Source organism: Akebia trifoliata, chromosome 13 (assembly GCF_017979445.1).
Source record: "Akebia trifoliata isolate Shusen 1 chromosome 13, ASM1797944v1, whole genome shotgun sequence".
NCBI lineage: Eukaryota > Viridiplantae > Streptophyta > Magnoliopsida > Ranunculales > Lardizabalaceae > Akebia > Akebia trifoliata.
In genome coordinates, this window is record NC_141387.1 from 16,543,106 (window position 1) to 16,558,441 (window position 15,336).

Consider the following 15,336-nt stretch of genomic DNA (forward strand, 5'->3'; position numbering starts at 1 on the left):
AATCTATCAAACGCATTTATGTTTTGAGATAAGCATAACAAATAGGAGAAAAGGAAAGAAATATAGGGAATATCACTGTAAGAAGTTCGGGAAAATTGAGATTGTTGTTGATAACAGAATATTGTTATGAGACTTCACAATAAAAGCTGAGAATAAAATAGAAGAAAAGCATTAACCAAGCAGAGAATAAAAGAAAGCAAAGTAAGCATTCAAATTGAGGAAAGACACCATGGCCCAATTTAAGAGGAGGCTGATGTTTATGAGTTAGTAACTGACTCCAGATTAATCAGATGGATTGTAGGACACTAAAATGTTTGCAAATCATAACTGGAAAATTAAATATCTATATAACAAAAATCTGATTGAGAATGGTAGCCTACTAAAAACTGAAATTCTATTCCAAAAAATCAGAATGTCCAACAGATCATGGAAAATACAGTATCATCAACATCAAAGCCTAATCCCAAAATTTTGGAGTTGGCTGAATGAACCCTGTTTCATTCCATTCAGTCTATGGTCACCTGTTCTATTAATTCAATTGAATTCGTCTCTCTCCCCATTTAGAACCTTCAAATTCCTCTCTTCTAATAGAAAATCTTTATTGATTTTCTACTAACAGAAAATCTTCCCGATGCTAATTCCTTACAACTATGATAGGCGAAAAACCTCCAAAACTGAGAGAACATTTTTGCTGAAATCGCACCACCAAAAACTGAGAGAAAAATCCCTCTATTGAAATCACCCCACTTCAAATATTGAGAAATACCTTGAAAACAACTTCTATCAAAATTGCGTAGGCCAAAATAGGTCGAAGAAGATCCGCATGCTTTAAAAGATCACACAAGCAACAACTACCATCTTCTACTACATTAAAAAAACAACAAAAGTTACCAGCACTCTTGGTTCAAATCTCGACTCATTTCGTATAAAATGTTTCAGTTTTTCCAGATCCGGAGACGAAACATGCTTCAAACAGAAAAAATGCCCAGTTTCAGTGGGTTTTCTAGAAAATCAGAGAAAAAGAAGGACAAGGGAGAGAAAGAGGTACCTGGGTGAGGTCGCCGGATTCATTGATTGAGGTTTCCTTCTTTGTCTACCTCTCTTCTTCTTCCTATTATTCTTCAGTTTTTTTTTCTTTTCTCATTTTCTGAGAAAACCCTATGTTTTACAATTACAAGCCCTTGACTTTAGTCTTCTCTTGAAGACTGGAGTTATTTAGATAAAAAACCCATACTTTAGTAAATATTTGAGAAACCATGTGTTTTCAAGCTGATGATATGCCCCTTCACCATAGTTTTCTATGAAAGACCTTCAGAAGGTTAATTTAATGTTCTTAATGTATAGAAGGTTTCAGTATCGTTTCAATTTTTTCAAAAACCAAAACACTACATCGAAACGAGATTTTAACCCATGCCTGCACTAGCACCAACAAACTAAAATCCTTTTGAGACTTCATTACATGAGGGTATACACGCAACCACGACTAAAAATGATCCTTTGCATCGAAGATTTAAACACCACCAAAGAAACAAGCTTCAATTAGATCAAGAAAATCTGATTTTCCAAAATCGAAGAGGAAACATAGAAGAAATGGTGAAAAAGAAGAGGAAAAAAATAAAATAAAACTCTTATACCATGATATGCTCTAATACTATGTAGAATAAGAGTTTGAGGAGAGAAGAGAAGAAAAGAGAATGGGGGAAATGTGGGAGGAGTCAAAGTGACTCCAATCCTGGCAGTCGACCTCATATATACATTACTCTAACATAAAAAGAAATTACACATACAATTGCAATTAATAATTTATTACTACTAACAGAAGGAAATAATTTGTGATATGCAACAATGGTTGGAAAGTGATTCAATCACCAGCAGCGTTGACCTAAGCATTACAACTTGTGAGCCACCTTGGAAAGTGCTCTCAGTGTTTTCACCATAAAAAAACAATGCACTATTGGCTATCCTTCTTCCTATAGATTTAGAAATTTTCTCCTTGTTTTCTCGTCATACATTAAAGCTGTTAAAGAATGAAACCTACAATTTTCCAACTCTAAACACAATCTCACAACATTCCATGCACATGGGAAAAGATGTGACTCTCCTACGTTAAAGCATTACCATGTTTGAGCTATTCTATTTGACTCTTGTTATTTAGTTACGTTCATTGATGATTGAACGTTCATTGACAAGTACCCTCTATAATATTAATGTTTTTTCATCAACCTTAAGTTATGTACAATTGCTAAAAATGGCAGTTGCATGGTAAGAGATAAAAAAATGTCAACAGAAGAAATATAATGATCATACTTGAAGGAAGTTCACATTGAAATACACTTAAAACGGGTTATATTGGGGCACAAATTTAAACAGAACCTTTGCTTGAGAAAGGAGTTGAGTTCACTCTTGATAGGCATCCATTTCCGGCTGGACTTGGCATTGATACAAAAGAATTTACTACAAATCTGATAAGTTTCTGCATATCATAAATGAGGAAACAGAAATTACTTCGACAGTACATGACTCTCCTTACCAAAAAATCAAAAATATTGGCAAAAAGGAAAACAATGAAAAGAACTATCTTCAAGAAAGAAATTGACGTACTATCTAATTTGGAAGCAATAAGAGATCCCACCTTTTATTTAAATAAGATAAAACACAATCTCATGAAACATTTACAATTTAAATAGGCCACAAGTAGTCTATAATTTTTTTTTTGATGGGTACAATTATTCTATAATTAAAATCCAAGTGCATGTATATGCATAAAATTTTAAAAATAGAATTTAATACAGCGTAAATCGTTATGCAGAATACCTATCCCTAACAATAACTCACCAAAAATATTTCTTTTACTTCGAGTAAAAAAGGCATTTTACTATGTTGCTCCAAAAAAAAAAAATTCATCTAGAGAAAGAGTACATATTACTAAATAAAAAAAATTCAATAGGATATTAACCTCACTTAAAGCACTGAAAGCTATGTAAACCTGTTAGAAGGGTTCAATGAGCTATAAAATATGAGTTCAAATAAACCAAAACATCTAGTTGGAACAAATCTTTTATCACTAACAAGAAAAACTTTATTAAAATTTGTAAATTTTACATAGGTCGATCAAATCGTCCGCAGGTACATAAACTGCCTGAATGGAAGTTATGGATGTTTCTTTGGTATAAGTAATCCTCTCTTGCAAAGAACCCATTTCTGTACTAAGGGTAGGTTGATAACCTACAGCTATAGGCATTCTGCCTAAGAATTATACGAAGAAACAAAACTCCCAAGAACACAAGGAGCTTGATGACCAGATAAAATGAAGTCCCATTTAGAACTAAAATCCTTAAATTAATGACAGGAAATTTCTTCCAAACAGAAACCCAAGCAATGACCGATCAACAAATTTTGGAGCACATCCCTGGAATTTACCAACTCTCGTCTTCAAAGTTGTGATTGTTTTGCTGTATCTTAATTCCCCAATACACGGAAAAATGAAGAAACTTCCATACAATCTCACCTTTGAGACAAAAATTTCGAAGCAAAGATCTCAATTCCCGAAGGAGGGAAGATCAGTTAATAGCATAGACCAGGCCTTGAAACAAAAAACAAAATAAAAACAAGAAAAAAAAACATGCTAAAAGAAAAAAAGAAAATATGAACCAATGGAGTACGGAACCAAGGAGCACATGCACAAGCTGTGAAATCAGTCAAGGCATACCTCATTCGTTCTAAAACAGGGCATGTGATCTCTAGTTCTTACAACCAAAGATAAATCTACTCTAAAATCTATTTCCAAAAGGCTTACAAAACATATGAATAGTCCCATCAAAAAAACCCCCACTAATAGAACCTAAAGGAATGAATCTAACATTTCGACTGACCCCAAAGCAATGAATCAAAATTTGGGGCGGTCCAATATATGGGCAGGATCAACCCAAAGTCTAAAAGATTGTCAAAAGAAACCGAGACTGCCGATCATGTCCTCAAGCATTGAATGTTTCAGGACCAATATTTTGTAAGGACCAAGCTATAAACACCCACTTACTGCTTTCACCCACTATGATAACCCCAAACTAGACTCGTCTAGATAGGCTGGGTCACTTTCAGATTCTTAATTTTAATTATCAGGAATTTTCTTGAAATACATGTCAAGACCAGTCGATCGAGACGAGCGAAGAAAGAACTTGTAATATAGTTGTTTCATGTTACTTTAGTAGTTATATAGCTATTAGTCTCAAAAGGAAGTATTATACAATCATAACGATGTCTTTTAACAATTTCTCGAGATACACTTTAGGGTAAGATGAGAATTAAAGGTTGACCAAGGAATTAGTCTAGTAACCAAGCATCACCAATGAGTATCCCTCAAAAAACTACTTAAGATAGATTATAAGATCACCTAGATCGAAGTTGAAACGAATCTCAAGGAATTACTAATGCGGAACACAAATCAAGTCAACGGTCAAGGGTTTAGACGAAAAATTTGTAATTATTTAGATTTTCACTTAATTGGGTCTAGATTTATCGTTCAAGATTATTTTCGATTAATTATTTATTTAGTTTTCTATTTTAGGACTTTAATTATATATGTTTTGGGCTTATTTTGATGTTTTAGCCCATGGTCAATATTTAAGGGCAGTTTAGTAAATTTATTGTTTTTTATTTAAGTTTATTAGGGTTGGAAAATTATGAAAATTAGGTTATTTATTTGGTATTTTAGTTTGATTAGGAATCTTAAATTTATTTTCTTTATATATAAAATGTATTAGGTTTTTTCTTTTAACGAAGATTTGATAAATAAAGAATGAATTTCTTTCATGGAGTGTAGTGAGTTCCTCACCATTCTTAGTGTGATTCCAAGAAACCCTTGGTGAGATCTCAAGGTCCTATCTTTTCTATCATCTTCTCATCTTTCCATTTTTTTATTTTATTGTTTCTTGATTTTCTCTATTTCTTAAAATCTTGAATTCTTGAATCCATCAAGAATCCTCCTTTCTTGATTTTCTTTTAATCCTCAATTTCTTGATTCTTGGCTCTTGATTCTTGAAACCCACAAACCTCAACCATTAATCATTTTCCCTTTCCTTTAACCTTTATCCAACCTCAAACAAAATATCGCAATAGAAAATTTTGCATTTTTTGGCTATTGGGATTGTGGTCATAATTGGGTCAAAATTAATTCCTACAACCTAAATCCTTTAGGGTTTACCCTATTGTTGCCCAAATCCTTAACCCAATTCCAAATTCCAAAACCGAAATCAAATCCCTAACCCCCTATTTCCATCTAATCCCCTAAACCCCATATTTTCCCTTTCTTCCCTCACCGTTTTGCATCACTTACATCGAGATACATGCAAAATTAAACTAAAAAAAAAAATATGACCCAATTGGATATGGTCAAGAGATAGATATCGATAAATTAAGCAGGATAAACTATAAGATCGCGTAAATTGGACCTCAAGCCATTGCCTCGAGATTTGTATAACTACTTGAAAGATTGGTCCTCGATCAGAGCATCATTGATGAGATTGAACTATACCATTGCATAGATCTCATCAAATATATGAGAATCGACTATTGGATCGTCAAAATCGGACTCAAAATGACTTCGGAAGATCGATCCGAATCTCGTCCATCGAGGATAACTTTTTATATTACTACATGTAACATACAATAGAAAAATGTCCTTAATCACCTCAAACTGATTGCTTACATCAGCAACATCATTATTGTAAATTATTAAATATAGTATTGCATGTAAGACTTAGTTGCCATGTGTCCAACCCACCCACCATGCCTCCAATCACACAATATCACTCAAGATTTGACCCTCCCATTACTATCCACCTCACTATAGTTGCCACATCAGATTTCCATCCAATGATACCATGTTTCTATTAAAAATGTCTTTATTTTATTCTTTCTAGCTTTCTATTGTTCTTTCTGTAAGGGCATTTAAGTCCATTCACCTTACTTATTATAAATATCTTGGCAAGCTTTCATTGTGACTGAAAATTCCTCTTTTACAATTCTTCTTGGTATCAGAGCCCTAGAGGAACCATTGACAGCCCCTCCTTAGGTTTTCCTCTTTAGTTTGGGATCTTGAAGCACCACCGCCTCTCTTCTCCTCCCATCTTTTCTTTGGATCTAGAGACCAAGCAAACTTAGCACATTAGCTTCAATAGAGGGCTTCCCCTTCGGGGGTTTTATTCTTCTATAGTTATTTCCTTTGGCCCAAGTACCCTAATCGCGTGCTACGATAGGTCTGTTTTTTGCGATAAGCCTGTGGGGTAGGGTCTGTTATGCAACTAATGAGATAGGGCTGTTGGTTTTGTGGTAAGTGTTATGTGTTGTGCGGCAATGCTGTGTATTATTCTGTGCATCTATTTTTTCTTTGCGATTGGCTGCCATGTGTGTTGTGTGTTGCTCTGTGGATTTGTTTTTGTGATTGGCTACCATGCGATAATGTTGCTTTGCCCATCTTGATGATCACACATTGGATTTAGATTGGTGAGAGACCTCCCTTCAAGACAAATCTTCAATGATATGCTTTGTTCTTCGACTTTGTGGAAGACTTCTACTATTTTTTACTTGAGGCTGCTGTGAGTTCAAGTTTTTTGCCTCAATTTCTTCCTTTTCTCCAGATTTCTAGTGTTCTCTTGGTTCTCGTACTTTAAGTGTATGTTGATTTGATCGAACACGAAATAGTCTTCCTACATTTGATTACTGGTTTACTGTTTTCTATCCATTTGATTTTGAGAATTATGGCATCGAATCAAGAAAACAAGGAATCAAATACTACTTTTGGGCAAAACTCCTCAACCCAACGTATTACTAGTGCTCTATTGGATGGTCGACATTTTCAATTTTGGTCTCAATCTATGAGACTCTATGTTGAATAATTTGGTTTATTATACTTTTTTTAGTCTTTTGTCCTTTTTAGTCTTTTCCATATTTTAGACTATGAAATTCCCCTTTAAAGCCTAATTAAGACTAATCAATAAAAAACTTCTTTTTCTTTCTCAATTTTAACTTGGTATCAGAGCTAGGTTCTCTCTACCTCCATCGCCCCCCACTCCTTTCTTCTGCTACAAACTCTATCGCCCTCCTCTTCCTCAAATCTATACTCTACACCTCTCGTCTTCGATACATATCACCCCTACAGGGGTCCTTTTTCACTCCCCACCCTAATCGCATCATGCGATAGGGTCTTGAGGATTGTTTGAATCCCTACGGCAATAGTGTAGCCACCATCAAGGGCTGTGGCAACAATAGGTTTGCTAGTTGGTGACTATTAGGTTTAACAATGGCATCTTGGACCTCCACAGAGGCTTGCAATAATAGCAGCTTGGCTGTTTGCTAAAGACTAAGGTAGGCGACACAGGTTTGGACCTTCACAAGGGCTGGCAATCACAGCAAAGTCTTGTTTGGAGCCTGTGCTCACAGCAGGGGTGCTGGTTGAGGGCTGTACTCAAACCATGTATTGTTGTTTGGGGCTGGCAATCACAACAAATTGCTGGTTTGGAGCCTGCGATCACATCAGGGGTGCTGGTTGAGGACTGTACTCATAGCAGTGTTGTTGTTTGGGGCTACACTCATAGCAGTGTGGCTGTTTGACGATTGTAACAACATCAAGTGGTTGTTTGAAGCTTACGGCAGTGACAAACTGATTCTTAGTGCCCTACGATTGAGTTAATGCTTGCTCGGGTCACCTACAACCGTGTTTAATCACCTTCCACGCCTCCTACGATCGTGTATTGTCACTTTTAGGGTGCTACGATCATTTTTTTATCCTTGTGATTCGTCCCCTCTTCTTATTTTAACTCTCTTCAAACCAAAGCACACCGACTCTTTGATGGCCTTCGAGACGTCCTCTTCCTCGATTACCAGTAATAGTGATAGATCAAATGGTCTTCCCTCTCATTCAACTGACTTTCCAGGCATCCAAATTATCACCGTCAAATTAGATGGTCCCAATTATCTTCTTTGGGCACGATTGATTGAAATGTTCACTAGTGGAAAAGGAAAGATCGCTTACCTCACAGGGGCAAACAAACAACCTACACTGATCGACACTACTTACTCCAACTGATTTGCTAATGATTCTATAGTCCGTTCTTGGTTAGTTACATCTATGTAACCGTACATTGTGATAAGTTTTATGTTCTCCACGACAGCAAAATAGACATGGGATTTCACAAAAAGCATCTACTCGCAACGTCAAAACAATATCTGCATTTTAACTTAGAGCATGAGATTTTCCGCCTTTCTTAAGGTGACTCTTTAGTCACCACCTATATATCACAACTACGTGCTCGATGGGAAGAGTTTACTTTTTATTCCTTGTCCTATGCGGAAGGACAATTTTGATGAGGGATTATATGCGTCAATTCGGAATAAGAATCGAGTTTTTCAATTTTTAGCCGGTTCTGGGATGAGTTTGAGTATGCGAGAGTTCATTTATTGGGTATGGATCCATTTACGTCCCTACAAACTGCATATTCTTATGTCTTGGCTAATGAGAGTCGTAGCACAACTGCCCTACATCATTCTTCAGGAGACCAATCGGCCATCCTTGCTCGCCTACCTTCTCCACAGCCTCCTAGTGGGTCTCTACCTACACGTCAGCGACATAAATGTGATCATTGTGGGAAGTTGAATAACGTGAAGGCCCGTTGTTATGTGCTTCATGGTTGTCCTAATCAGCAACATCAACTATCTCCCCAATCTTTAACTCATGTAGTCTCTTAGTCGACTATTGATCCAGCACCTCCTTCAGCTACTAACACCTCCTTGGATACAGTATCTCTATCTTAGGCTGAGTTTGACAAGTTTAGGAAATTCTTCAATCAGATAGAGACTTCATCTCAGTCGATCTCTACTTTTGCTCACTCAGGTACCCTTCATCTACACACAGTGTTTCCACCATTTCCTCACCATGGATCATTGATTTTTGTGTCTTAGATAATATGACCGGTACATGCTTTCTATTCCAAACCTATAGTGTTTGTTCTAGTCATTACAAGGTTTGCCTTGCTGATGGTTTTTTGTCTTCTATAGCTGATTAAGGTCAATCTTCTATTACACTTTCTTTATCCTTAACTAATATACTGCATGTTCATCAATTTACTACTAATTTTATATCTATTAATAACATTACCAAAAATTTGAATTGTATTGTAACTTTTTATCCCTCTCATTGTGTCTTTCAAGATCGGGGTCGAAGAGGACGATTGGCACTGGACGTGAAGCGAATGGCTTGTATCTCTTGGACGCACCCAGTTCCCCTAGCACTCATTATGTTTCTCAGCTTAGTAGTAGTATTCAGTCTAATAAAGCACTTGTAATGAGTTGGCATTTACACTTAGATCATATTTTCTTTAGATATTTGAAACACATGTTCCCTGTTTTATTTAATAATAACAATTTACTTGATTTTTCATGTGAAACTTGTCAATTAACTAAACATGTACGTTCTCATTATCCTATTAGTATGAATACTATTGCACCTGCTATGTTTGACCTAATTCACTCTAATGGGTGGGGTCTTTCCCCTATCACATCCACTCTCAGTTTTCGCTATTTTGTCTTATTCATCGATGACCACAATTGTATCACTTGGGTCTATCTTATGAAACACAAGAGTGAAATATATGGGATCTTCAAGCAATTTCTTGCTATGATTCATACCCAATTTGATTGTATCGTCAAAACAATCTGTTCTAATCATGGTACTGAGTAAACCTATAGTAAGCTTTTGAAGCTTTGTTTAGAGTCTGGCACTGAGCATCAAATGTCCAGTGTTAAGACTCCTCAACAGAATGGTCAAATCAGAAAGGAAAAATCGCCATATCTGGAATTAGCCCATACCCTCTCTATTGGCATGAATGTGTCACAATCCTATTGGGCTGATACAATTTTTATTGTTGTTTACATTATTAATCGAACCACCTCCCGAGTTCTTTAGTTTGCCACCCCCCTCTCAACTTCATCCAGATCGTCCTTTGTTTCCACTTCCTCCATGCATGTTTGGGTGCATCTGCTTTGTTCAAATTCTTGACCAAGCTTATACTAAACTTGACCCAAAAGCCGTAAAATGTATCTTTTTGGATTATTCATCTACTCAGAAAGGATACTGTTGTTATCATCCTCCTTCTCGAAGGCGTTTCATTTCTCGAGATGTTTCATTTTTTTTAGTATGCCTTATACTACAATGGGTCAGTTGACATTCAGTACGAGTGGTTTCCTCTAGATTCCCCTGATGATGATCTTTCTCCCTTATTATTTCCTCTTCCCATACCTGTTCCTCCTTCTCCACCCACTGTCAGCTCGTCACCTCCTTCATTGTAGGTTTACTCTCGGCAACCACGCAATACTACCATCACTTCTATGTCAGACCAGCTCCTCCTCCTACTGTCCCTTGTGATGATCATCCTATCGTCAAGCGCACTTATACTTGTCCCAATTCTAATTATATATTTGATTCTACTCACTCATCCTCCTATTAGAGTTTTCTTGCTTCTATTTCTACTATTTTTCATCCTAATACTGTTGCAGATGCTATTACCCATTCTGAGTGACGAGCAACTATGATTGATGAGCTAAATACTCTTGAAAAGACTCAGACTTGGGAACTTGTTCCTCTTCCGCCTGGAAGAAAGGTTGTGGGATGTCGCAGGATTTTCACCTTTAAATATAATCCTGATAGTTCTATTGCTCGTTATAAGGCACGTTTAGTGGCAAAGGAATATGCTTAGACTTATGGGATTGATTATCAGGAAACATTTGCTCCGATTGCCAAGATGACTACCATTCGAGTTCTCTTTTCTATCGTCGCAATTAGAGGGTGACCTCTCTTTTAGTTAGATGCAAAAATGCATTTTTCTCAATGGTGATCTTCAGGAAAAAGTCTATATGGTCCAACCTCCTGGTTTTCTCACACCTACTTCTCTTGTACATTTCTGTCTTCTTCGTTGCTCTTTCTATGAACTGAAGCAACCTCCTCGCGTATGGTCTGAGCACTTTACTAAGGCAATGCATCAATGTGATTTCTATCAGAGTTTTGCTGATCACACTCTTTTCTTACGTCACTCTAATGGCAAAACTATCACTCTAATTGTTTATATGGATGATATTGTCCTTACTGGAGATGATAGTACTAGCATTACCGGGGTAAAATCCTACTTAGGACGTCAATTTGAGGTTAAGGACCTTGGCCATCTTCACTATTTTTTGGGTATTGAGGTTGCGCAGTCCCATTCTGATATATTTATCTCTCAGCGTAAATATGTCATTGATTTACTTAGTGACTCCGGTCAGCTAGGTTCTCATCTTGTTGATACTCCTATTGAACAGAATCATAGGTTGGGTGATTCTAAAGGAGAGTGTTTGTCGGATATTGGTCAGTATCAACGTTTTATGGGAAAATTGATCTACTTGTCTATGACTCGCCCCGACATTGCCTATGTTGTTAGTGTCGTAAATCATTTTATGTACTTGCCTCGAACATCTCATCTTACTACTGTCTATCATATTCTTAGATATCTTAGGGATGTCCTAGTCAAGGTATTTTGTTTAGTAATCATGGTCATTTTCGCGTTGAGGCATGGATAAACACAAATTATGTTAGGTCAGTGACTGATAGACAATCCACTTCTGGGTACTATACTAAAGTTGATGGCAACTTGGTAACCTAGCGTAGTAAGAAGCAGAATGTGGTTTCTTGGTCCAGTGCTGAGTCAGAATACAGAGCTATGGCACTTGGAGTGTGTGAATTGTTGTGGATCAAGACCTTACCAGCTGATTAATGTCATTTCGTAACAGCCCCATTTTCAATATATTGTGATAATAAATCAACCAATAACGTAGCAGCAAATCCGGTTCAACGTGACAGAACGAAGCATATCCAAGTTGATCGACATTTCATTAGAGAGAAGATTATTCCTGGGCAGATTTGTACTCCATTTGTTCCTACATCTCAGCAACTCGTCGATATTCTTACTAAAAGTGTTAGCAAAACTACCTTTGAAGGTGACTTGTCCAAGTTGGGCATTGTTGATTATTGGAAATATTAGAATAGATAGTTAGTTCTAGTTTGTTTTATATGAATTTATTTATATTATTCTTGTATAAGGGCATTTATGTCCATTCCCTTATTATGTGTTATAAATATATACCAAGCTCTCATTATGAGACTTGTGATTTTTTCTTCTAAAATTCTTCTTGGTATCAGAGCCAAAAAGAAAAAACCCAATCACCATCTTCTAATTCACATGCTGCAATAGAGATTTGCACAGTGATCAATAATTTTTTTTTTTTCTCTCTATTTTCTCTACGTTAGTATTACCCTTTGGCAATCAGCCTTGTGTTGTTGGGTGCTTGTCTATTAGCCCCAAAAGTTTCTTGCGATCAGCCTTTAGGATCTTACAATACCCTGCGACTGTAGCAGTAGGTCTGAATCCCATCTACGATCAGACCTACAAGCCTTAAAGCTCTCTACGACAGCATCAGGAGGTTTCTCCAGGCCTGTTTCCCACCTGCGATCAGATCTGGATGATCTACAGTGACCTGCGACAGCAACAATAAGTTCCTACTTGAGTTACGATTCAACCTTCATTCTCTAGAGTGCCTGCGATCGGGTCTAGATAACCTAAAAGTACCTGCGACAGCAACAGTAGGTTATTGGCTGAGTTGCGATTCCATCTACTGTGATCTAGAGGTTCGTTTATGACTTTCGATCAGTCCTACAAGGTCTGATCTGCTCCACGACACTTCTATAACACACAGTCAGCCCTACTTCATCTCTTAGCTGTGTTGCGATTTCATCTACCTTGGACTACAGGTCTATATTTGACTTTCCATCAGCTATACAAGATCTGATTTTGCTCTACGATACTTCTACAGCACAGAGTCTACCCTAGAACACTTCTTAGGGTATATACAGCCCTGCGACAGTGACTATTTTGGTTGGTTTAATCTCACGACAATGGTATTTGGTCGGTTCAATCTTATAACAACAGTAGGAGTGGGTTCTAGTGTTGCCGACAGCAATTAATAAGATTATTTGGCCTTAATCAGTACTGACACGTGAGATCTCTCTTCAATCCAAATACAGTAGTAATAGTGTGCAATGACTACGACTCACGAGACTAAGGATTCTACCACCACTCTTGGGGCCAATTTCTCCGTCCAGCGTATCACCAATGCGCCACTAGATGGTCGTAACTTTCAGAGTTGGTCTCGATCTGTACGACTTTATTTGGGTAGTCGGGGAAAATCTGGTTGGCTGTTAGGTAGTATTCCTAAGCCACCCCCCATTGATCCCAAATTTGAACAATGGGAAATTGATAATTGCACTATTCTTGGTTGGTTATTCAATTCCATGGAGCAACGCATCTACACTATGTTTATGTATCATGAGACTGTCTCTTCTTTGTGGTCAGCTCTTACTCAAACATATGCACATGCTCGCAATGACTCAAGGATTTATGAACTTTACCGTGATATTGCTCAAGCATCCCAAGGAAATCAGAGTGTTGCAGATTATTTTGGATTTCTTCAGTCCCGTTGGGAGGAGCTCTCGCACTATGAGTCCATGGCCGAGTTATCTGCAGAGGCAGCTGAACATGTGGTCAAGAGGATTGCTCGGCATCAGACATACCAGTTCCTCATGGGTTTACGCCCTGAATTTGAGGCATTGCGGACCCAAATTCTTAATACCACTCCTCTACCTTCATTATTTGAGATATTCGCGACTGTTGATAGCGATGAGCGTCGTCGCCGTGTCATTCCCTCTCAGACTCAGGTTCCTGTCACTATCTCAGCTCCAGATACAGATCAGATGGCTCTTGCAGCCAACTTGGGTTTTTCTAATTCCCGTACTTTAGGATCTGGGAATCGAGGCCGTGGGAGTCGTGGGCGTGGTAAAGGAAATAGTCTTACATGTAGTCATTGTGGGAAGATTGGCCATGAGAAGGCTCGTTGCTTTCAACTCTATCCCCACTTGTTGAGATCTTCTGGGGGACAGCCCCGTGCTGCTGTTGTGGAATCTACCTCTGTTGATCATGCTTCCCTGGGTACTATTGATTTGCAACATCTTCAGACACAGATTACAGCTATTGTACGGGATCAGCTTCAGGCTCAGATTCCCTCATCCTCGACAGTTGCATCCACTCCTCCAGGTACTTCTTCTGCATTTCATGCCACTCAGTCTAGCTCTGCTCCTCTGACCTGGGTCATTGATTCTGGTGCCTCTGATCACATGACCGGTGAGTCCAATCATTTTATTTCTTCTATTTTTCCTACTACTCATAAGGAGGTTCGCCTTGCTGATGGGTCTCTTACTCCTGTTCACAGTAAGGGTTCTATATCTCTAACTCCTGGTTTTCCTCTCGATTCTGTTCTCCATGTTCCACACTTATCTCTTAACCTTCTATCTGTGAGTAGTATTACAAAATCGCTTAATTGTTCTGTAACATTTTTTCCTACTCACTGTGTCTTTCAGGACCTGACTTCGAGGAGGACTTTTGGCAAGGGATATGAGAGGGATGGGTTGTACCTGTTTGAAGCTCCACCTACTGCTGCCCCAGTTTCTGTGTTCCCACTCACTGGAACTCATACTTTTTCTTCTCAGACTTTAGACTTATGGCATGCTCGCTTAGGACATGCTAATTTTCAGCACTTATGTTCTTTATTTCCTGCTTTAAAACAATCTTGTAGTGGACACAAATTTCAATGCTCTGTGTGTGAGCTTTCTAAACATACACGTGCCTCTTATATTCCTCGCATGCATAGAGTTAATGCTATTTTTGATTTGGTTCATTCTGATGTGTGGGGGCCTTCCCCTGTTACTGCTTTTAATGGTCATAAATATTATGTTACATTTATTGATGACTATTCTCGTTGTACTTGGGTTTATTTAATGCGTTCTCGTTCTGAAGTCTTACCTATTTTTGTTAATTTCCTTAAAATGATTCAAACTCAATACAACATTACAGTCAAATCTCTTAGAACAGATAATGGTGGGGAATATATTTCTGATGGGATTCGCTCCCATCTTCATGAGCGTGGTATGCTTCATCAGTTATCATGTCCCTACACTCCTGAGCAAAATGGGGTGGCGGAACGTAAGAATCGTCACCTCATGAACATAGTCCGTTGCCTTCTGCGAGGGATGCATGTTCCCAAGTCCTATTGGAATATGGCCGTTCTTACTGCTGCTTTCCTCCTGAATCGTGTTCCGAGCCGTACTTTAGGGGGACAAGTACCTCTTCATGTTCTTCGACCTGATAGCACTCTCTTCCCTATTACACCTCGTGTTTTTGGGTGTACTTGTTTTGTTCAGGA

The 15,336-nt window shown here is 37.9% G+C and overlaps 1 protein-coding gene across 11 annotated transcripts in view; it reads right to left on the reverse strand.

The window, feature by feature from the left end:
* ABA3 (molybdenum cofactor sulfurase (LOS5) (ABA3)) overlaps positions 1 to 15,336 on the reverse strand; it is an 83,705-nt gene that overhangs the window by 32,167 nt on the left and 36,202 nt on the right. For all 11 annotated transcript variants that reach the window (XR_015171339.1, XR_015171338.1, XR_015171342.1 and 8 more), the window contains one exon: positions 2,374 to 2,473. Coding sequence is in view for 6 of the 11 variants with exons in the window: in XM_086421153.1 (XP_086277279.1) it covers positions 2,374 to 2,473 (100 nt within the window). In the remaining 5 variants the exon portion in view is untranslated. The remainder of the gene's footprint in view (positions 1 to 2,373; positions 2,474 to 15,336) is intronic.